The sequence below is a fragment of the Crocodylus siamensis genome, chromosome 7, assembly GCF_052110815.1.
Source record: "Crocodylus siamensis isolate JL-2025a chromosome 7, ASM5211081v1, whole genome shotgun sequence".
NCBI classification, from domain to species: domain Eukaryota; kingdom Metazoa; phylum Chordata; order Crocodylia; family Crocodylidae; genus Crocodylus; species Crocodylus siamensis.
The window spans coordinates 61,646,245-61,671,920 of record NC_143401.1 but is presented as its reverse complement, the minus strand read 5'-3'; the positions used below and the strand labels follow the sequence as shown (position 1 = coordinate 61,671,920).

General features: G+C 39.7%; 1 protein-coding gene across 2 annotated transcripts in view; it reads right to left on the bottom strand.

The window, feature by feature from the left end:
* Positions 1 to 25,676, bottom strand: part of PCDH15 (protocadherin related 15) — a 1,613,120-nt gene that overhangs the window by 123,184 nt on the left and 1,464,260 nt on the right. For both annotated transcript variants that reach the window (XM_090057186.1, XM_090057185.1), the window contains one exon: positions 2,474 to 2,601. In XM_090057186.1, coding sequence (XP_089913312.1) covers positions 2,474 to 2,601 — 128 coding nt within the window. The remainder of the gene's footprint in view (positions 1 to 2,473; positions 2,602 to 25,676) is intronic.

Below are 25,676 nucleotides of genomic sequence, written 5' to 3'. Positions count from 1 at the left end.
CAGTGTACATTGGTTCAGGATACAATACCTATAATGGGAAGGACAGGCAAAAAGCAGACTAAGATATCTTTTTAGACTGCAGAGATTACTCTTGTAATTTAGGGAAATTCATAGCTGTTCCCTTTAAAACAACTATAGAGCTACTGTATGTCACAAGAGCAGTCCAGCAGAGGGACACAGCCCTTCTTGATTGACAGTTTTCACCTGTTTTCCAATTTTTTAATAACTATGACCTAACGTTATGAAGGAGTACCCTGAGGAAAACAATGAACATCTTTAATCAACTTTTGTCATTCTGTTTTAGATTTCAGTGTTATAAATAAATCACCAGGTCAAAATAAGGTAACATTCTTGCAAGGTCAAATTCTGTGCCATCTTGTAAATAAACTAGAATCAGCAAATATTAGGCTATTCCATGATAGTTATGTGAAACAAAATACAGAAACCATGTGGAGGTTAATTAAATGAAAGAAGATCTTGCACTGGCTTTGGTAAACCAAGCTTGCACAACCACATATTATTACATAGGACCTATACCATAGCAGTTTTAATGTATCCTTTATTTAAACTTAAGAGTTTGGTATTTTTCTCTCCCAAATACAATTAACTTTAAAAAAAATCTGCTCTATACTAGTGGTAATCAAACTTTTTGTCTGGCAGGCCAGATGATCAGTGCCCAGTCCCTCCATAGGCTGTATCTTTGTATCTTGCGGATGGACCCAATCCAGTGCTGAGGGCATGCATGGTGTGGCCCCATCCAGCCATACAGAATGGGATTGGGAGGGTAGCATAGCCATCATCCAGCTGTGTGGGAGAATGGGTCTTAACTGGGCCCTTATCCAGTCCCATGGGTGGAGGGGGTATGTCCTGACCCTATGGGAGGAAGAAGGCATGTCCATGGCCTCAACCTGGCTGAGGGGGATGGGGGTGTGGAAACAGCTAAACAAGAGGAGGGGTTGTGACTCAGCCCCACAGGAGGAAGGGGGAATGGCTCAGCCCCAACCTGGTCTTCTGGATGAAAGGGGGCATGGCTCAGCCTTGTTAGAAAAAGGGGGTACAGCCCAGCCCCAACCCAGCCATGCAGAGTGAAAGGGGCATGTCCTGGCTCCAATCTGGCCATGTGGAGGGAGTGTCATGGCCTGGCTTTTACCTATCTCACAGGGCTTGGGATTTTGGCAGCAGGGAAGGATGACAGTACTGCCACTGCCCCCCACCACCAAATTTCCTGACTTGTGGGGAGCTCCACAGGTTGGTTTCTAAGGTTCTGTGGGTCACATTTGGCCTGTGGGATGGAGGTTGAGCACCCCTGCTCTGTACAGTTATTCACCCTATACCATAGCAGGTGATTGGATAATATGGCCATATGAGGTCTCTTCCAGCCCTTCTTTTCTATGATTCTATTAATTAATTATAGACTTTTCCAAATTTATAGCATGCAAAACAAGAATCTGAAATTATTTTCATGAACTGGAACAGAAGCTTTCCTTTCATTATGTGAATATAAACATTCTGCTTCATAAGAATGCTTGAGGAAAAAATTAGGAAAAAGCTAATATTAAGAGGTGAAGGGAATGTCTAAGATCTGCTACATTCCAGAGGCAGGCAATTATTTTAGGTAGAGTGCCACTGAACGAGTTTTGCTAAGCTGTTGAGGGCTGCATGGGCAGCCCCACCCCTTGACAGTTGCCCCACCATCTTGGGACCAGAAGTCTAACCCCTGACCTTTGCCACTGGAAGTCCCTCCCTTTGCCCCTCAGAAATACTCCTTTGTGGGGGTTCGGGGGTGCCAACCAGAACCAGAAAAAAACTAAATCATACACTAAAAGTCAAACACTGGGGATAAGCAGCACAGGAGGGAAGCCCCAGATGCCTTCTCCTGAGGGCAGGGAAGGCAGCTGCCTCCAGTGTCTGGGGCTTCCCAGCCATGCAGTATGAGTGTGGAGGCTGTGCATGCATGGTGGGGAGTGCTGGTGATACAGACTACCTGGCAGAGGCTATGCCTCTCACCACAATGTGCAGCACTGGCCTGAGCCACATTCTACATAGCAGCAACACCTGTGCTGGGCATGAGCTCCTTAAACACCCCTGCCTGTTGCTGCTGCCACTGCCACTACCTGCCAGGGCTGTGTGCAAAGGGAGAAGTGCGTGTGAGGGAGTCCCCACACCTGGCCCCCTCCCTCACACCCAAATGCAGCCCACCCAAGCTCTGCACTGCCACCAGCCACCTGGGCACAGGCTCAATAAAGAAGTACATTGTAATACCTGATTTATAACCTTAATTTGTTTTGGGGGCTCTTTTCTCAGATAATTACTATCTGTACAATCACTGTTCAAGTGAAGCATGGGTTTTGATAACTTAAACAGCTCAAGTAATTTGGAGGAATATCTACTGCAACCTTCTGTAGATATTCAATCTAGGGCACATGTTCTTTTCTTTGGTCTGTGAAATGTACTGAAATAAGATGACTCTTACCTTAACTCTAAGCACAGAAGCAAACATTCTAGCATCTTCAGACACTCCTCCAATATAGAGTTTTTTGGTAAAGACAGGAGCATGGTCATTTTCATCCTGCACATCAATAAACACTTTTGCTGTGTTACCTAAGAGACAGAAAGAAACATATGTGGATTTTATGAGAATAAATTGTTAAAATTGTAAAAAGCAAACAAACAAACAAAGAAAACCAACCAAAAAACAATAAAATCTTTAGGTGATATAATTCAAATTTTGTTTCTTGCATGTCAACAGTTCTTACTCAAAGAACAATGCTTCTGAGGCCAGGGGTGTGAAAAACAGGCTGTTTTAAATGAGGGAAAGTGATTCAATTTGTTGATTCGGATCACCGTCCCCGATTTTATTTAGCTGAGTCTGAATCTGAAGATTTGATGCTGATTAGGAGAATCAGCAATTCGGCCATAGACACAGCTTTGAATGTTTTTTCTGCATACCTTGAGGTACCAGACATGGCTCATGAACACTGTGATAGTGGGGCGGATAGAGCATCCCACAGGAGCGTGGGGGATCCCCCTCCCCCGTGCATGCTTGGCAGTGAACCTGGAAGTGGACCAGAAATACTTCAGCCATGGAGGAACCCGGGTACCCCCTCAGACCCAGTTGGCACCAGTAACCAAGTCAGAGTGGGGGAGGGGACCCAGTGCACACCCCAGTGGATCCTGAAGTGGACGAGAAGTACTTATGGTCTACTTCTGGGTCTGCTGCTCCAACTGCCCCACCATCCCAGCATTCATGAGCTGCCTGCTACCTTGAAGTATGTAGAGAAAACAATTAAAGCTGTGTCTATGTCCAAATCTCTGAATCTTTCCAAATTTCTCCGAATCAATTTGGAGGTTTCTGATTCTATTTGGAGAGATTAAAGGGTCTCCTGATTCAATTTGGATTTGGAGATTTGGCCACTGAATCAAGCCAAATCTCTGCCAAATTGAATCAGGGAGCAAAGCTTCACAAGCCCTAATGCATGTAAATGAAGGGAATGATATACATTTTAAGATATACTTATGTTATTTTGCATTATTTTATAAACTCTATACTGGAGAAGTGTCTGAAACTAGTTTGAATGTAGGATCACATTTAACTGATTTAGGTCACACCAGTTTATGAAATTTCTGTCCCAGACCACTTCCTGGTTCAAGTTAAATTATAGTCCCCCAGCATGCTTTTCATCCCTGGACTGGGCTATGCTGTCTGCTTTGGAGAGCAGAGCTGGCCCTGCCCCTTTGTTATCTAGCTGAAGTAGTGAGGGCTGGCTCATTGGTCTCATTGCCTCCCCCCCCAATCAGCAAAACCCCAGCTGGGGTCTGGGGCCAGGCAGGAAGGTTAAACTTACCTTCCCCCTACTACAGAGCTTCCCTGCCCTGCTAAAACTTAGTGCTGGCTGTGACTGTGGACTACAAATCCCAGCGACACCTGGAAGCAGGAAGAGGAAGTGATAAGCAACCCTGCAGTGTCCTGCTTCTGTAATTCTGGACTGCAAATCCAGGAGACCTCAGGAGCAGCAGAAAGAGTAAGTAAAAATACCACCCATGCTGTATTTATGGTTCTTCAGTTTATAGCTTTTAAAGGAAATAATTATTCTTGTTCAAGCTTTTATGAATTCAATTCCACCAACTTCTCCTGCCCAGGCCCCCTCTATTCAGGCAGAGCATGGGCTGTGGCCTGGCCACACCCTCTCTGCTCCAGCAGGGAGGGAGGAAAAGTCTTGAAGGGCTTCTGTCTTCCTCCCCTTTGGCAGTGTCTTGTAGGCATGCCTACTGCCCCCCCCCCACTGCAGGTATGTAGCTGCATTTCCTGAATCAAAAGTGAATGTGTGTTCATTTGCTTATTGGTTCAATTTCTGAAGTTTAGAATAGTCTGCAAAGACTGAATCAATACAGTCTCAGTCTGCAAAGACTGAATAGTCTGCAAAGAATCAATCAAAAGCCTCAGGCTTTTTGACTGTCTGTTCTTAGCCCAGGTCACTGATGCAGTGCAGCCAGACAGGCATGCAGCATGGTGTAATATTGGGGGGAGTACCTATGGTGCAGTGAAAGGATAGGATGCACATGGCATGGCATGGTGAAGTGTAGCAGGAGGGAGGAAGACTGTCCACATTGTAGGGGTGGCTTATGCAATACATCATGAGGCCTGGGGGGGGGGGTTGTACAGCCTGGGGGGATTGTCCCCTGGACACTCAGAAATTGAACAGTTCTGCTTTACACAATTACAGTATTGCCAGCTCCCATGATTTTTGGCATTGTTCATGTCAAAAACATACCTTTTTATTTTAGTTTGAAACAGCAAAGTTTTTCATATTCACAAAGCATAGATTTTAAGAATAACACCAAAATCATGAGAGTTGACAATACTGCAATTTGATATTTTTTTTCCTTATGCACGTGCAACTTCCTTTCACAATTTTAAAAATATCTCAATAAAATATTTGTTTCTCTACTCTGCCACCGGACCAGCAAGCCAACATAATGTGCATATGCAGCAGTACTGTTGGGGACATCTTCTAGGTAAGGAATTGTGTCAGCTCACAGCAGTATTTCATGTTGCAGGCTAATGCAACAGACTGTGGGGTGCTTTTTGTGTTTCTTTTTATAGACCTGCTTGCTGCCAAAAATCACATAATCTTAATAGGTTTGACCCTGCAAGGTGCTAAGCAGTCTCAAGTGGTGAATTAAGGTTCTAAGTGTCCTCTCCCTTTGTAGACTTCCCGTCTGAGGGCAGAATTTAGCCTTTATTTTAAATCCTGTTAGCTGTTCTACAGTGTACAATAATGACCCAGAATATTTTTTTTTCTTTTCATTTGGCAAAATAAAAGCAACTTCCTGGAAAAAATATATGAGCTCATCTAAACCAAAGACAATTAAATTGTGTGGAAATCTATACAAGACAATGTGGGAATCATTGTCTGTTTCAGAACTCCAAAAAACAAATGATCATTAAAAATGAGGATATCCAGTTTGTTGAAACTTCATGTTCCATTGAAAAATCACTTCATTTCAAATTTGGTTTTCCTACTTTGTGAAGAATCAATACTAATGAGTATTGTGTAGTACATTTTTTTGCATCAATTGCTTTATTAATCTGGTTTAACTTCTTAATTTTAAGAACATTCTGAAAAGAGTTCAGTAGAGAGAAAACAGACTGTTTTCTATACTGGCAAAAGCACCACAAGTATAATGTCTAGGTTTAACCAAAGAGAAAAAGTTGACTCAATGAAAACCACTGAAGTCTAATAAAAAAATTCAAAGTATAGTAGCTTTAAAATGGATAAGCAAAGGAAATAGAGGAAACGCCATTTCCTCAGAGGATTAATCAATTATTCCTTTCCCACATTGATCTGTACAGATAAAATAACAAACTATAGGTACTTTCATTCCACAGGAAACACATTTCAAAACAAGCCATTTTTCTTATACAAATGAAGCCGGAATTAGTATTTGACAGATGACTTTCTTAGACTTATGGATAGCAAAACATTACGACATAAATATTATGTCCTTTTAGAAATTCTAGTCTAAATATTTGTATTTAATGCCCCTGGTATATATTCATTTAAAAATACCACGGGCCATGAGATATGATCCACCATGGGGGTTGATGGGATCATAATTAGGATGACCACCTTTTTAAACTGGAAAGGCAAGTCCCACTATCCACCTTGCCCCCTCCCTTTCTGCCTTTCTCCTGGGAGCCCTGTGCTGGCCATGCACCCCTGCCTTCCCAGCAACAGCTGGGAGTACAATTCTATGGTGCTGCTATGCAGGCTGCTGCTTGTCAGGCAGAAGGTGCATTGCCATGGTGGCACAGGGCCCCTGGGAGAAAGGCAGCTGAGCAGGGAGTCCACATCCACCCCCGTTCCTGTTACTTGAGGGGAGCTCCTCAAGGAGCAAAGTCCACCATCAGAAGCCAACAGATAAGGTCACCCACTGACAGGGCTGTACAAACCAGCCACAAAAATGTTCTATATTATACGTCCAACATTTTTATATCTGGTTTGTGAGTTTATAGAACCTTCTATCAGGTGCACATGTAGTACCCTTGCCATTTATGCAGAATGAACATGTTAATCATGGCATAAATGTAATGTGTAGAAAGGGCCTTAATGAAATGTTTGCTGTTTTGACTACAGTATTATTGTATAAAAGGAAAATATCATACAAACGGCTATTATCAGCCTTCCATAAATGATAAAAATATTGCTAACATTATATTAGATAGAGCCTTAGTATCTCCTACTATTATCTAGTTAAAAATGCAGCACTACCAAGAATAATGAGATTCACAGGCAATTTCTTCATTGCATTTATGCCCCCAAGGAAGAAAGAGATTTCAGCAGGATTGTAGGCAATGTGTATAAGTGACCTTGACCTGCTAAGCTAATAAACAATTACATCAATAGCTAGTACTACTAGTCCACTGCTGGAGGGAAGACCCTAATTGCATCAAGCTCACTAGTAGTACTGCAGTGTTTGTTGACTTGCACAGGTTATTTATAATGCATATTAAACATCATCTTCATATATGAAGAACCAGATTCTATGCAGGTTCCTTAGCCTTTTGAAAAGGGTGCTTTCCTAGAAAGCATGTGTTTAATTATTTTGTTAGTTCTCTGAGAAGCATGATTGCTGATACACTCAGCATTAATAGAAGGCTTTAAAAGATCAAATAAAAGTTCTTATACACCTGCAAAGTACTACATTACTGTTTCTACTAATTTGCACAATTCACAAACTTAAAGAAAAAAAATATCATTTAAATTTATGCACCATGTTTCCTGTTACTGTAGATTTTACTTGAATTTAATTTAGCCAATGCCTTCCTTTAAGCTTATTTATTGTCCAATTTTTTATACATAGCTGCTATTGTATTGCATCTGGCAGTCTGAGGATCATGCAATATCTATGATTTCCTTATCCTTTACCTCTTCCTCTTTTTGGATTCCAATCTGCAGCTGAGTGCAACAAAAGGACTACCATCATAGCACACAAATTCCTTTATCCACAAATTGAGTAAGCCTAAAGAAGCACAAATTAAACAATTTCCTCAGTACATCTTCTGTGGCTTTTTAGAAACAGCTTATATTGGGGAAGATGTATACAGTTCTTTACCATTGAGAATTCCTAAGGTGTTCTTACTGATGAGTCAGATATTCTCTGGATAAGGGTTTTTACTCCTATTAGCATCTTCTTAGCAGCTGTGGTGGAAGAAATAAAAGTACTACCTTTATTAAAAAAATGTTACCACACTTCTGGCACTACTGAGTCCAAAAAGAGCTTTAGACGTTCTGTCATTATACATGGTGAGCAGAAAGAATGGGACTGTGGCTAGTGCCTGTATACAGGGATAAAACAGGTGAAAGTCCTTTGCTACTTCTTGCCTCTAGCACTTGCACAATAAAGCCAGAGCATAATCTGATCCACAGAATAATATATAATAGAATATAGTACTGATGCTTTTGTAGTTAAACCACTGAATATTTGATGGTACAGTATTTTAGATTTCATTTCTGAGAACAAACATTTTATGTTTCATTATGTGCAAACCCTCCACAATATCTTTATTCTTAATTGCTCAAAGTTTGGCATTAATTCTTCATTATACATTGTTTTACATGACAGGGTTCATGATTAAAATGGAAGCACTTATTCTTCTGTAAAGAACTGCAGAAGGGTCTCATAGAATTGAATGAATGGGTAATAAAAATGACAGATAAAATTCAATATTGATATATGAAAAGTGATGCACAGGGGAAAAAACTTGACATGCATATGTGCAATGGGCTGTTGTTGTTACTGTTCCAGAAAACTCTTGCAACTACTGTGAATAGTTCCCTGAGAACATCAGACCAGTGTTCAGCAGCAGGAAAAAGGGTGAATAGGATATTAGGAATTATTAAGAAGGGATTTGACAAAACCCAGAAAATGTCATTCTGTCATTTCATAAATCCTTGGTACACCAACACCTTCAATGTTGTCTGTAGTTCTGGTCCCCTTTCTCCAAAAAGATGTAATTGAGGTATAAAAGTTTCAGAAAAGGGCAACAGGGAGGATCAGGGGTGTAGATAGGCTTCTGTATAAGAAACTACTAAATAAACTGGGAATTTTTGGCTTAGAGAAAAAACAACTAAGAGCAGATAAGACAGATCTATAAAATAATGAATGGTATGGAGAAAATAAATAGAGATTTACTATTTACTGTCTCTCACAGTACTAGAACTAGACATGTAATGAGATTATTAAGAAACAGGTTTAACACACACAAAAGGTAGTGCTTTTTCACACTTCATGAAATTAACCTGTGGAACTAATTGCCACAGATATTATGGAGGTTGACAATTTAACCAGGTTCAGAAGAGGATTAGACAAATTTATGCAGAATATGTCCATCAGTGGGAATTATATCTGGCAGTAATGTGGCAACCTCCAAAACAGAATTTCCTAAATGCTGTAAACTATAATGGAAGAGGGGAAAGGAACAGATCAGTCTGTGTAGATCCTGTATAAATACACTTCCTCTATTTTTTTTCTGCTTCTGTGAGATGCAGGTTATAGGGGTAGGCAGACTTGTGGTCTGACCCAGTGTGATAACTCTTACATGGTTCCATGTTACTTCAGTATTAAATCACCCATACCTAGATTGTAACACTTAAATTCTCTGGGAAGGGAAAATTAAAGCTGATGACTTTAAAGAGAGACCTAGATAAACAGAGACCTTCTGTCAATTCAGCAACAGTCACCTATGGAAAACTGAATTTAAGTAAGATTAAGTAGCAGTAGCAAATTAGTACAGGTGATAATTACTGTTAAAGGGCTTCAATGAAGGGAGAAGAGGGCAGTTTCTAAAACCTTATGATGTCTTTATCTTTGTTTGGAAAATGGTGAGATATTACTAGGGATTAAAGACTTTGAAGAGCAAGTCCTATAAGGGAGAGAAACACTGGACAAAGCAGAATGTCGTTGTGATGCAAGCCAAACAAAATTACTTTCTAATGATATAACTTTCATTGTCCTCTAAAACTCAACTAACTCTATGAATCTGCTTATTTGCTTTGTATTCAGAGAATGTATGTTATACAGACAGTTTCTTTATTTTAATCTGTCCTTATTTTTAAGAACAGCTAATGATTGTGGATTTTTTTTTACGTGTTGCCTCAAAAGACAAAGGCACTTGAGTATTTGAGGTAACATGTAGGAGTTAACCTCCCCTCTTCCCCTCCCTCTCTCAAAACACGAAGTCTAATCCCACACTGAATCTCAGTGTGAAGGGCATAGACAAGGTGCTTACCCTCCATGAGATATATCACAAAGGAGTATAGCCAATGCTCACAAAAGGAATAGCCAGAGTAGAGAGGTTTGAATTACATGGGGGAGGGAAGGTGACAATTTATATAACCATGACTGTTCATGCAAAATGAGACCACCTGCTCATAACTTATTGCTAATTCAAAAGTGCTAAATGTGACAAAAAAATCATCTTCACTGGCCCAGACAAAGTAACCTCAGAACCAGTGTTTGAAGCCACATCTTCAGCCCCAGTGTACTGCTCTGAGTTGCTCAGACAGAGAAAAACATCCAGAAGGCTACATTAAAGGGACATCTGAGATTTCCCTTGATGTACATGAATCAGTCTGCATAAAGCTTGCATAACTAGCTCTAATTAACAAGTTTTCCGTTCCCAGTATAGAGGGTACCCAGGGAATGTCGAGGGTCAGAGCATGTTACATTGCAGTTATCCTTTCTGACATAACTGATGGTTAGAAAATGCTATTTAAAGGTTAGTTTTGGGGAACTGGCTTATAGGAAAGATAGATATATATTAAAACAATGGTCCAAGGCAATGGCAAGGGTTAATTGATTTCTAAAATCCTGTGTGTGACAATTTATTCAAGGCCTACTGTGTCTAACACAGGCAGGAAGCAAGCAGATGCACAGGCCCAGAAATTGAAGACATGTACCACACTGTTCCATAACATAAGGGACTCTGCTGCACTGGCCAGGTCACAGTGCCCAGCTGCAGAGCCCTTGGGATTTCCAGTTTCGATAAATGGAGAAACTGGAACAAAACAAATTAGGATGTGTGCATGTGGTGGGTTTGTGGAACAAAGGAATATGCTGACAGGACACAATGTAGACAGTATGACAATCACAGAGAAACCAAGAAACAATGTCCAAAGATGAAGAGTCATGGCAGAGGGAAAAAGATAGAAAAGGAGGGATTTCAGAGCAGTACAGGGTCCCTGAGATGGAAACCCAAGGCCATCATGGACAAGGCACACCACCAACCCATCTCAGCCACCTACCTGGGGGGGAGGGGAGAGGGGCAGTCCTCTGCCCCTGACCTCCACGCTACTGACATCTAACATTCAAGAAAGAACCTCAGTGTGAATCTTACATACCGGCCAGATGTACCTTGACTCTGGGAACCCTAGGACTGGTAGATATAGAATTTTTTGTATTATTCTTACCTCCTATTACTGCATATCAATTAAATTGCTTATTATCAAATGAAGAGGTTGTGGTTGGTTTAGAGTTTAGGTCTGCCTGAAACAAGGCATCAGGGTCTTAAATTCAGTGCCAACAATAATTCCTGGAGGGGCAACTAAAATCTTGCTAGAAGATAGCTTAGTTCCCAGTCAATGCCAGGTGGTGGCATGGGAACACCTTTCATCCTCGCTGCACTGAACTCTACTCCAGCATACCTGAGGAATTAATGTTAACTGCCTGTGTATAGCTATTATTTGAAAAAGCAGCATAGAAGTTGCATCATTTCTCTGAACAGGAGGAAAAGCAAATTTTCCTAGTGTACGTTTATTCATTGTATGTAAATAATTTTTTGTCAAAAAATGTCAAACTAGAAATATATAATCCAGCAACAAAAGAATTATGGTTATGCACAGTCCTCCTCCACTGTGAAATTTGACAGTTAAGAAGGGCATGATTAATGCTGCTGGTTTATGGAATAAAGGAGTTCTACACAAAGATACATTGGTGTTGGTAGAATGCATCATTATTAGGACACAACCATACACACTATCGTGATATGTCAGATACAATTTTTTCTCCCTTTACAGTTAATTAAAATAGACAAGAACTATTAAAAACATTTTAGAAATGGTCTAAAAATCTGTATGGTAATCTCTGCATAATATATTTTTTAAAACATACCAAAGCCCATGTGAAAAGACTACTAATTTGAAAAAATTCCCTAACCTCTAATGGGAATACCAGCCCATTGGATCTCTCTCTTAGATTCTAATGGTTTCTGACATTTACACCATTACATTAACCCCTGATGGCAAAAAAATATAGTAAACTCTGACTTACCCTCCTGATCAACATTAAAGTGTTTATTTAAGTAGTTCAAACGTGTTTGGTCAAAATTACTCAGAAGAATTTCAACTGACAAGGAAAATGAATTTGAACTAAAGTGATGTTGAAATGGTTAGTAAGCACAGTGACATAAGAAAAGGTGTTATTAAATTATGGTTTGTGTGTTACAAGACACTTTTTACATCATGATTTTACTAGTTATGATAGTATATTTATATTATCTTTGATACAATTCTCTCATACAGCAATAAGTCCCAGGGATTCCAGAATTTGGCTAAGCAGCATTTTTTTTGGTTCTGAAGTAACTAGACTATTCCCCTTTTTTAAAGTTCATGTTCATCAAATTGGGAATTGTAATTGGATAGACTTCAATAATAATTTGCTTTACTATGATTTCAGGAATGTGTCTACAAGTCTATGTTCTTTGGCAGGTGAAATAAATAGATCAACATCTGAGCTCAATCTTTTTGTTAACAGATTGGGCACAAACCAATAAAAATCAGTACATAATATTCCCAGGGCATTTTGATACAAAATTGTGTGCGCCTATAAAGTCTGGAAGAGTCATGTTCAAAATAGCTGAACATATTGCAAGAATGCTACAAGAGGTTCTGGTGAGATGTAAATATTTTGTGTTGTGTTCACTTGAGCAGAATCTGGGCAAAAGAAGAGGCAAAGGAAATATAGGTAAAAGGAGTTCAAAAGGTGCAAGAAAGACACATGAAAAGAAACAGCCTAAAGGTCACTTAGAGTTCATATAGTGGTTTTATACCAGTTAGACCTGGTTTAGAACAAGGAATAGTTTAAATACGGGATAAAAATTGGCATACTGATATTAATGATGAAAAGATCGATTGGGCATGTTTCCAAATTTTCTAGCCTTAGTTGGCAAGCTTTTGAAGTTGAGCAAAGTCAGTATACAAATCCTGAATCTTTGCTTCTCAGCCCTGAACCATGGTTCTTGCTGAATGGCCTATTTTTAAATGAAACAAGCACTTCTATAAACCGGGGGTACCTGTGAATGTATCTGACAAGGACGCTAATTTGCATGGTTCAGTAGCCTCAATGTCACACGTATTCATTATCCCCCCACTTCAAAATGCTGGTCGGGGTACTTTAACTAAAGCTCATTGAACAAGCTTTAGTTAAAGTGCCCCTGCCACCATTTTGAAGTTCAGGACACTGAATATGCAAGATGCTGTGGGTGCCTTAATTAAAATGGCTCCCAGGAGCATCTCTCCTGAGACCCACTCTAATTAAAGCACCCCCTACCTTCCACCCTAGATCACATGTAAAGATGCCCTTAGTCTTTAAACTTAACAAGTACTTTCCCCATACAGGCTGGCCACCTGATACAGGTTTTTAAAAATTCAGGACTCTGTGGATGCATCTACACGTACAATTAATGTGCAGCAATAAACTCTGGTACATATGGTGCTAGAGTTTACTGCTGCCAGGCACCACATTTGAACTTGTGCTCAGGACCACAGCATGTTGATCCGGGTCAGAGCAGCCCCAAATGGCAGAGGGTAAAAAAGTCAGACAGTCCCCTCACTGAAGCACCCTTATGTCCCAGCCAGCTCTGTCCGCATCTACACATGGTTTGTTGCAAAATAAAAAAAACTCTACTGTAGGACAGTACTTGTGTTTACAGGTACTAACCTACAGTGGAGTTCATTAGTTTACTCTGTCCTAATAGCACTGCATGCATAGACACTGAGAAATTTACTGCAGAGCTAATTAGGGAACTCCAAAGTGAACATCTTGTGTAGACTCACCTTTAAGATTTATCTCTTTCTATGTAATATTAAATATGAATATGATATGTGTGATCATTTGGTTCTTTACTTCTATCGTCCTATCATTCCTATACCATTTGTATTTTGATACTGGTGTTACATTTTTTTTTTTTTTTTATAACTCGTTCACTTGAGTACTTGATTTTGATGGGACAGGCTCCACCAAAACTCCTTGGTCCCCCAAACACCTCTGGTCGACTCTCTTCTGAGTTTATATTGATATTAATGCAGCAATAATTGGGTTTATGATTACGGGTCACTTCAAGTCACAAACAGTTGCAGTGTTTTCCATGCAACCTTTCCAACTCTTACAATATCAAAAGATTCCCTTGCTCTAGTATAATTCTGGTGCCTGAGAATCTTTGTATTGATAACCCAGGGCCATATCCTAGGCTTCTGTGATGCAGAGAATTTAATCCTCTTTTAGATGGTCTGCTGAATTTATGCATAAGGCTGATGTGGCATAGGGAGAAGATACAGAGTTCACAGGCTCTTTTAAGTCATTTCAGCAGCCAGTTTGGCTCCTCATGGTTCAAGTGTCATAGAATTGTAATTGTAACATGAAGCTACCTTTCTTCTCATCTCTACCAAGCTGCTTGTCTATGTGAAAGGACTCTTCAGTGGCCCAGTTAAGCAAGCTTTACAGCACAAATATTTGGGCCTACCTTTCTAGTGTGGATAAGATAATAATTAAAGCAATGATTAGTGTGTTGCTGGGACCTGCACCTATAATTAAAATGGTTTTTAAAATTTGGAACATAAAGATGATAGTTTGAATGCAAAAAGTTAAATTTCTCATAATTTGTCACCTTCTTAGAAACAGCCAGCTAATATGCTTACCCATCAGTCTCAACTTCTTTGCAACATTTCTCATAAGTACCCCAAACCTGATTTCCCCTTAATCAATTATCCAGAAGTCTAGCCTCCTCTCTGACAACTTTTAAACTAAATATAGGGATCAGAAATGCACAAATTTGCAGCCTATTTAAAACTAAATTTATGGGGCAGTTCCAAATCAGTAGCATTAAATATCAGAATAACTAACAGAAGGTCTATTGTCCTATTCATTTGTTTTTTTCTTCAGTAAACATCTCATTTTAGTTAGTTAAAGATGCAGCAGAATTTGCTGTGTTGCAAAATTGAGGAACCAATTAGCAAAATGTAGGTCTATTTCTTTATGTGGGTTGAACTGTAAATAGAAATATACTTCTCCACTGAGGAATAACAACCACTCCCATGCAATAAATTACTGCTGCCCCAGAAGAAGATGGGCAATTGGCTAGTATATATGAGGGTTTTTCTATTCTGAAGGGGTGGTTGTCATCAGAAGCAAATCCAGAATTTTTACAAAGATGGATGAGCGGGATGAAAGCAGAGGCTGGGGCAGCAGGGTTTGTTGCCACTTCTCCTTCCCACTTCAACTCCCAGCATCTTTCCACCACCTACAGAAGTGGGTAGACTATACCACAGGAGAAGCAGTCGGTGATTTTTTTAAGTCATAAAATCAGAGAAAGTTAGGGTTGGAATGGACCTAAGGAGGTCAACCTCCTGCTCAAAGCAGGACTATCCATAACTAGATAACCCCAGCCAAAGCTTTGTCTAGCTGTTTTTTTAAAACCTCTAAGGATGGAGCTTCCACCACCACTCTGGGTAACCTGTTCCACTGGTTTACTACCCTCTTAGTGAGAAAGCTCTTCCTAATATATAACCTAAACTTCCCTTGCTGCAACTTTAGACCATTGTTCCTTGCTCTGTTATTGCAACCACTGAGAAAAGTCCAGCTCCATCCTCTTTTGAACCCCCCTTCAGGTAGTTGAAGGCTGCTATTGAGTCCCATCTCAGTCTCCCCTAGGCTAAACAATACCAGTTCCTTCAGTCTTTCTTCATAAGTCATGCCCCCCAGCCCCCTTACCATTTTTGTTACCCTCTGTTCGACTCTCAAATTTTTCCAAAACTGAACACAATACTCCAGATGTGGCCTCACCGGTGCTGAATAAAAGGGAATAATAATTTCCCTGACTTACTGGCAACATACCTACCAATGCAGCCCAGGATGCCATTGCTGCATCAGCACAAGAAGTCCTCAGAATGGGTCAGAATTCTTCCCCCTGCTATCTTTGTTTGCATTATCCTTCCCTTCCCTTCGCCTTCTCCCCCACCTGCTACTGCTGTTGTTTCCACTGTCATGGGGGTGAGGGGAGCTCTAGCAATACTCCATCCAGGCTGTAAATAGGAGCTCAACTCAGCTTGGGGTAGGTAGGTGCACTTCCTGTGCCTGCTCCTGGATTACTAGGGAACACCTGGGGGATAAACTAGGGATGGGTAACTTACCAACCTATTATCACTATCTCAGGCTGAACCCTGCCCCACACAGCCCAGCAGAAGTGAGTAGGAGCTCTCCTCACTCCCAGGACAGTGGACACAGCAGCACAAACAGGTAGGGGAGCAGAGGGGGGAAGAAAGGGAGAGGAAGGGGAGATGGAGGAATTCTTATCATGTTTGGGGACTTAAAGTCCAGGCTGCTGCTTCTGCCACATGGTTACAAAAGGTGGGGGAAGTATAGCTGTGCCACTGTATCCTTTCTGGACTTACCCCTGGTTGGCATATATGGTCTGTTTCTGCTACTGGTACTGAACAGTTCTAGCTTTTTAAACAGGTCAGTAACTTTCAACTGGAGTACAATGAATATCAATGCGATAATAAAGGCAGAGAGATACTACTTGATGTAACGGTGACAGTCTAGGCCATAAATGGAAATTATGAGAGAGTGAGAGATAAGAGTTAAATGACAAAATATAATGGCATCTACAGTGTGATCCCACAAGAACCTGCAGGGTCCTATTTTAAATCCAGGGAAATGACTGAGCATATTGTTTACACAAACAAACTTTTTACAAAATACTCATTTCTTTGTTAGTCAGGGACAGTTGTATAACAAGCATGAGGTGATAAAAAGCAGCTCTAAAATCTTAAAATAAAAATATGTGGAAGAGCAACCTAAAGCTAAAAATAGTGGCATTGTCAACAGCTGGCAAAACAAGAACACTGAGACTGTTAACAAAGGAAACATTTAATGAATTTAAAATTTCTCTTAAGCATTGCCACAAGGGTTTATTCCTAAGCAATCTGTTTGCGTCCATGACCATTTTTAGATGGACATGAAAAAAGCTTCATTGAATTGACTACAGAGAACTGTTAAATTTGGACACTAAATGTATCACTTGTCTGATAACTCAAGTTAAGATAACACAGAATGACAACTACTACCAGCAGCAGTCTAGTAGGCAAGAACTAAGGCGAAGACTACAGGGGTCATGTGAACTGAATTGAAAGAAGGGGGGTGGGGGAGAGACAGGATGGGACTTAATCTCACATGCTAGAAACTGTGAACACTGAAAGAAATAAAATTCATTTCTTGGAGTCTCATTCTATAGTCTGTGGAGGTCAGAAGGTCCTTGTGATCCACAGTGTTAAATACTACCATTAGAATAAGCTATAATCCCTAGCTGTTATACATTTTCTTTTGAGCAGGGTAAAAAAATGCAAAGTTTCCTTAGCAGAGAAGATGCTCTATCTCAGACTAGAAACATTTCAGTACTTAGCATTTTTTTAAACTTGGTACTGAATTCAGTTTGGTGATAAACTGCATAAATCTCCCATAAATAACCACTTTCCTATACATCCCTCTTCGTTTTTCTGTCCCACCTTCTTACTTGTTAAAGAAGAGGATTTTTTTATTACTGTTTCCCCTAATATTAGGCCTCACAGATAATGAGATCAAGAAGGAGATTTCAACCAACATTTAAATCATTCTAGTCAAACAATTTAAACATGATGTTTATCCTCTTTTCCTTCTGCCTTAACTCCCTTGAAAGGAGGGGTATATAGGCTATCATCATCAAGTTGAAGCATGCATCCCCTCATCCACACATTATTGCATACTCTCCTAGGTCTTTTATCATTTTTTTTTCTGTGAGTAAGGAAAATCTGATAAGATTGCATTTAGAAACTTACTTATATGGTGATGGTGCTAATCCCTAGCTCAGGGATCCATTGCACTGGACGCTGTCTAAACACAAAACGAAGAAACCACAGAGATACAAAGTGCTTACAACCAAAGTATATTTAATTTGTAAAATAAATTACTATTGCAAATAATCCAAAATTCTGTCTCACAAGGTGCTAGCACATCAAGGTAGCTTCTAAACACCTTCTAATTTAAATGTAAGCTATGTGCACTGAAATCTCACTGGTCACTGAAGTTAAATATACATAATTAGTTCAAAGGAGTTACTGCAAATTAAAAGTAGAATTCTGTATCATTTTAATTCATTCTTTTTTCAGCTCAGAGAGTGCATCTACATGTGTATTTACTGCAAAGCCAATTAGTCAGCTGCAGTAAAAGCATCACTGTCTACATATGTGTCCGTATTAGGGCACAGTAAATTAACTAACTACTCCATAAGATAGTACTACAGTAAATGCTTTGTTATCTGGCACCCATTGGGAATGGGGGGTGCCAAATAACAAAATATGCCGGTTACTTGAGTGGCCCGAACAGGTGTCTTTGCCTGTTCAATCTGCCACTTCTCCCACTGCATCTGGAGCATCCTGTCCCTCCTGCCGCATCACTGCCCCTCCCATGGGCCCCAAGGGACAGGGAAGTATGCCCTGGGCTATGAGGGTCAGCAGCGCAGGCTGCCTTGCCCTGGACCGTGGGGGCTTGGCGAAACTGGAAGTGCCATGGTGGGCACTTCCAGTTTCACTTTTACCTTATAAGCCAGTATGCAGTTAATTGAACACTCCAGCTTGTAAGGTGTTGGATAATGCAGCTTTTACTGTATTTGCGACAAGTACTATCCTATGGTAGAGTAATTTACACTGCTGTGGAGTAATTTACACTGCACGTGTAGATGGTGACCAGGGCTGGCTGGGGCATGAGGGTGCTACAGTGCAGGGGGTTACCTAGCCTTGTCCTCCAACCAGCCCCTCTGACACCCAACACCACTACCAGGAGCCCAGGGATTACCCACCTGGGCTGCCCTGCCAGCCTGGGGCTGCTCTGCTCTGGCTCAATGTGCTGCGGTCCTGGGACCATGTGTAAATACTCATTAACTTATTATATAATTTTTTTAGATTAGTAGACCAACAATTTTTTGGTAGATCTAAATGGGTGTAAATTCAAACTATTTACATATGTAGCTTGATCACCTGCTGTACTGCCACAGAGTTGAAATCAATTCTATATTTAACTTTCCAGTTTGCAGAACAGTTTATCAGTTTAGTGTTATCTAGCTCCAGAATGGTTTGTCATTCCAGTGCCATTCCAAGTCCAGTGTAGTTCATCAATTTACTGTCACCAAGCTCCAAAATCATTAATCAATTCAGTGGTATCTAACAAGGAAACTTGCATCAATTTAGTTTAATCTAATACTGGAGTGGTACATTAATTCAGTGCCACAATCCTAGAGTGGTTCTTTCAAAGTCACCTATCTTCAAAGTGGTTCATCATTTCAATGTCACTGAACTCCACAGTGGCACATTAATTCAATGTCATCTACTTCCACAGTGGTTCATCAATTCAGTGCCACAGAACTTGAGAGTGGCATATAATCTAATTAAAACTTATAAAAAAGAAAAGGATGACCAGAAAATTGAAAGATATATATCTAATAAATGTAGGAAACAAATTCAGAGATCAAGTGCTCTTATAGGGGCTTATGGAACTCATCTTTGTGTGAATGCATGGATAATTGTAATAGATACCAAAATACTTATTCACTATTTTTGTCAATCTATAATTAAATAAAATACTTATCATAAAGTATATACATTATATATGCATGTGTACACATAAGCACATAAATAGCTGCATTCGTCTTTATTTAAGAAGATAATCTGTTTTTTCATACATTTACTATTTCGGGCCTTTCAGCAAAAAGTTGTGGAGGACAGACTCCATATGTTCTTTCCTGTTGTCTTTATGAACATACTGTAATAACGTACTAGACTATATTCCATGGGGAACAATAGTACATTTGCAGGAGTTTAAACTATATAACCAACTTGACCATTTCTATTTCTAACTCCTGTCATTTGAAATGGCATTACAAAACTCTATTCTATGTAGAACGTAATGGTAACAAGTAAATACCAATAGTACTAGCAGAATTTTTATATTTATACATATATGCTACACGACCTGTTTTACACCTAATTAAAGAACATATTACTTAAATATTAGATATGCCCAAGTATATTGGAAATGGCAAAAGAATACTATAGAACCAAAGGGACTTTGAGGGTAGAGACTTAAATTCAAAATGATTTTTGAATCTGTTGAAATATTTATTTGCAAAAAATAAAACAGCAAATAGAGTGATATTATTCCCTCATCATTTGCTAATTGCAGAGACTGAGTTAACAGAAACTTTTTGAAGCTGTATGATAACAGAACTGTCTACAATCCAGCCTCATAATATTTCTGGTCTACAAGTTTGTGGGAAAACAAGATGGCACAGATGCGCAGGAACAAATGTCTTCTCCTATGGTGGAAATTTTGCCTATGCTAGCCATTAAAAAATAAGGTTACTGGGGAAGAATTATAATCCAAAAATGAAGCTAGAATCTTTATACTAATAGTACTCCCTGGAAAATGTTTAAACAGGGGGGGAAAATAACATTTTGAAAAGAGGAAGGATGCTAACTATGAGAACCTAGCTGTACTCAAGCCAGTAAAATTTTTATATTGGGCTTAACAAAAACTCAATTGTATCACAAAAATATTTTTGTCCAGAAACAAATAATTATTGCTTAGAATTCCACATTTTGTATACTAGCAAAAGCTAACTGCAGAAAATACTTCTGAAAAATGTTGCAAATTGTTTAGCAATACCAATACAATTAGTATATTTTTATTAAATATGATGACTAAGGGCTAGATATTGCATTTAGGTTTTCTTGTTTGTTTGTTTGCGGGGCAAAAGGTTTATCCAGGCTCTATAGATGGCATTTTGGTGCACAAGGTAAATTAAGTAATTTACTCAAGGTTATACAGATCACTCATCTGATTATTCTTAGTCCCAATCTATGCCACTCCCTTCTAGACCTCTCTTTCCAGATCAGATATTTGCATTATTATTATTATTATTATTATGATTTACATTTATGGTATTTTTTTAATTGTAAGATAATTGCTTTTGATTTGATTTTAATTGCTTCTTGCCACAATTCTATAGGCTGTTTCATGACGATGGTAACTCTCTGCCAGGCTGGCTCCTAAAATTCCCTATGGATTGTAGCTCAGGTTTAGCAGTTGAAAAGTACACTGTGTGATGCTTTTCACTGTTACACAGTGTTTTACAATATATACACACATATTCAGCAATATATTATAGATAGAAAAGATTTATAAGAAAACTAATTAAGCATAAATAATTTAATCAACTGTCTCCCCTTCCCCCACCTTCTGGGGACTGCTTTTCTATAGTTAATCAGCAAAGGGTGGAGAGGGGAACTCTTTCATACTGCACACTGGCTGGTGTAATTGTTTCTCAGATGGATGGACACCATAGCACTTAATTAGTTTTCACTGCATGCTACCCAGTTTTGACTGCCTCTACTCTACAGACCCTTTGAAAACACCAAGATACAAATTAAAAGGCTTATTTCAGCACCTTTTGAAAAGTTTGTATCACATTGCAACCACTGTCACTAACTTTATTTTGCCTTTAGTTTTTTCCTTTAAGCTCTTCAATAGAAGGCTGTAATATCAGTGCCACCCTGCTATGTCTTGAGAAGCAGGACTCTTTGGGCTGGAGCTGAAAACAATGAAAGTAAAGATCTTACTGGCAATTCACTGGAAGGGTGAGTTGAAAGCTATCATATTAAGAAAGGGAGCACTATCCTGGTATATAATCAGTAGTAAAAACAATAGCTAAGCAGGAGGAAAATATAAAGAATAAATAGCTCCCTAAAAATGAGGGAAATCTTCAGATTATCATACACACATTTTCTATGGAAAAAATTAAAATTGCACAATGTGTTCAGTGGATATCACTGGTAGAATACTGATCTTTGTAGCTGATGGTCAATGAGTTTGAGAAATACATACTGCAATATAGAAATTATGGGCCAGTAGCAAAAGATTCCTGCTACAGCAGGGGAGCAAAAAGCTTGACAGACAGAGCATCTTTTATATAAGCATAAATGGTCACATTTCAATGCTAAACTGTCTCTCCATTTACTTTGCAAATATAGAGCAATATTTCAAGGAATTAAGTGGGGTTTTTTTCTTTAGATAAGATAAAATATAACCCATGAAGGAGTTCTGACTTCAAAAAAAATTATAGGTTCTTTGAGAAGAGTAGTTTTCAAACTTTTTTTTAGACTTAAGTCATTCTTTGATATACTTGAGGCACCCATCAGATACCATCTCATTTTTTGACTAGAAAAAAAAGGAGAGAACAATGCTTCTGGTGCAATGAATGCAAAGACTACAACGGGGCACATGTTTTTAACTCTATGGATTCCTATGTGAAATGTCTGAGTTTATCTCGTTAATCATGTTAGCATACAAAATAGTGGTATTTTGGCACCCCTACCACACCCCTGAAAAGATCTTACAGCACCTCAGGGTGTTATGGCACCTGGTTGAGAATCACTGATTTAAAGCAAGGACCAGCAACACACATGCAGGTTGGATCCAGCACATGAAGAGATTGGCCTGCAGCAGGTCAAGGGATTGACAGCCATATGCTCAGCCAGGCATCAGAGAGGATGTCCCCAGGGTCCTACAACTTGCCATGCTCCCCCTACAACAGCTAGGGCACCAGAGAGGGTGCCCCTAAGGTCCTAACACAGGGGCAGGCAATTATTTTGGTGGAGGGATGCTTACTAAGTTAGAGCCACATGACAGGCAGCCCAGGGCAGATAGATATCAATTTTCTAAATTTTTAAGGATAGAATGATCTGGCAGGTCACATCCAGCCCACAGCCCACATTTTCCCACCCCTGTCCTAACACCATGTTCCTTCTATTCCCTCCCCCCAGCCCTCTTTGGTCTGTTCCACCACTGAATGTAATCCTTTCCATTATTCTTGGCCACTTGAATTGGCATCAAGTGTCAGTGCAGGTTGCTGAGATGTAGAGATTTGCAGCCCACAGCAGGGGATTGGGTCATAAGCAGCAGCCAACAACTACAACATTTAAAGGAATTCTAAAGCCTGCATTATAGATGATCCAGTGAAAACATATCCTGTACCATGTGCTGCATTCTCTAAAATTTGTATTTAATTTTGGAATTCTCTTTGTGGTAAAGGAATTCAAAAGACTAGCATGCCACTAGTCTTAGATTTATTATTGGTATGTCTGAAGCAGCTTTATAAAAGTCCCTCTATTGTGAATATAATTGGATTCCTGACAATTTAAAACATACCTACACATTAAAAAAAATATTCTGCAATCATGAGATGCTTATTTAATGAAGAAGAATCTTCTGTGATAATCAATATGTTCTACACCATCAAGTTCTTGTCCTGAGGTTATGCTGGATAGTTTTAAAAATCCTCACTGAAATTATTTCAGCTGATTCAAGTACAATCATCTGTACAGTGACTGAGGTTACAGTCCATTACCCATTTTGGTGGCATATTCCAAAATATTGAATCCTGCTTACTTCAACTATTTTAAACTTTTATGAACTTTTAAAGTCTTTTAGTGAAAGATTAGGTTATTTACTACAGACAAATAGTTATAGGGTATTTGTTTTCAGAAATACCATATGGCAAAACAAGCCTGATAAGAAAATATTTACTATCAACCAGAAAAATAAGAAAAAAGTATCTGCATGATTTGGCAAAATCTCAGGCCTTCAATTTGATGTTTGGGTTTTAGTCAGTAAAAAAATGGCTTTGGCAATAAGTTAGTTACCTAATATTAAAGAACAACTACACATTCTAAGAAATAAATCATAAAGAGACTATTTACAAACTTAATTCACATGCATGAACTAGCTCAGCATTAGTTAAGCCCTCTAGTAGGGCTACTTTATTTCATTCTACCAAGAGGAAACAGCTTCCCCTTCTGCACAGATGGGTCAAGTTGAATAGAATCTTGGCTCTGCTTTATTCATTATAGATCTCAGTAATCACTCAAGATCAAGCCAAATCAGAGCACAATAAGTGCTGTACTGCAGGTTACTGTATTTACAATATACAGTACAAAATAACTATTGGCACTATGATGTTGTATGCTGTATTAGACTGTGATTACTAAAACACCTAGTGTGTTGAATCCCCAGCTCCTATGTATGGAGTTGATGCTTGGTAGAAGTGGGGAGCTGGGTATATGAAGTGCTTTTAAATATCTCAGTCTTAAAGGACGAGGATAAACAATGTTATACAGACAAACTACTTTTCAGGGCTGAAGAGGTAACTGAGCTTTCCCTGTTTTCCTTAATTTTAAATATTTATATTGTATTAATGCTATTTTTGTATGAGTTTGGGACAAAGATTTCTATAAACAGAATTAGGTGGTGAAGTCTGTGCACTAAGGAGTTTACTTCATGTAAATTCAGCTGGTTGGCTGGATTCTCTGACACCTCTGAGCCAAGAGGGTCTCACCAGCTGGCATAAGCCCTATTCTTGCCATAGGAAGGATGTGATGATACAGCAACTTCTCTTAGACAGAAAGGAGGATTGATTCCCAAATACGGAGTAGGCTGAGATTTTGCTTTAATCCCCAGCAATAAGCAGTATGCAGCTTCATGCCTCCAGGAAAGTCTTTGGAAAGGAACTCTACTTCAGACAAATTCATACATTTAACAATTCCTCAAGAGCTCCTTTTTATTTATGCGAGCACTTTACATGCAATTTACTCCCTCCCTCCATCAAGTGTGCTAGCTGTTCCAGTGGGATCAGAGTGAGACTAATAAGAAGGAAATGCTTTTGCTTCCTCCCACTTCTCTCTCAATCCCCATATTTCTTCTCCCTGAATACTTTGCTGGTTTGAGTCATGCTCAGTTCCCGTGTTTGGATTTGCAATACGTATAAGCCCTCAGTGCACAAGCCCTAATGTTAAGTGTTAAGTTCCCTAAATCCTCCATACAACTGTGTCATGCAGAGTAACAACATAGTTTATACTTTCAAAAGAACCTTAAATAAATCTCTTACAGATGGCTTCTTTTGAAATATTTCTCAGTGTGGAAATCAGACATCAATAGCTATCATAACCACTTCTAGATCAGTCTATGGTCCTTGTATAGAGAAGAGATCAAGATAACAGCAGTATTGTGAAAAGCTGGCAACTGAGTCTGTGATTACTATTGACCAACTATTTTTACTGACTTCTTTGTATATTCTGTTTTTGTATATATAAAGCAACATTTTCACAGTGGCTTTATATATGCACAAGAGTATTAATATAGAATGCATTTTGATTCAAATATGTATTAGATTGGGGTGGTCAAATACAGCCTGTGGGCTAGATCCAGCCTGCTTGGTACCTTCATTTGGCCCACAGGCACCCAACATTGAATTGTACCCCAGCTAGCCCTTCTACCCATGTGGTTCAGAGCAAAGTGCCCACATATACACCCTGCCCCCAACATACCCTATTGCACCTCACTCTCACCCTCACTCAGGCCAGCCAGCAGCAGCTTCTGGGCAGGGCTGCTGCTGCAGCCACCCCAGGGGGTTCTGCTCAGCTTCCCTGGCATCCTGCTCACACCAGTCAGTAGGTTGGGAAGCAGGGGGTGGGAGCTGGAGCTGGGTGGGGAAAGGAAGCATGGGGCTGGGACTGGTGACAGCATGGAGCCCATGCCCGGGGGGCAGCAGGAGCATAAAGCTTAAGTGGGCAGTGTGTGACTTCGAAGGAGGGTGAGGGAGTGTGGGGACCCCCTGCCACATTCTCCCTCACATGGCATATAGCTCCTGCTGCTGCCAGCAACAGCAGGCAAAAGTGCTAGAGACACTTGTGCCCTATGCAGGTGGCACTGTGTGGCATGGCTGCAGGTCCCACACTCAAGGGGCACCGGGGAAA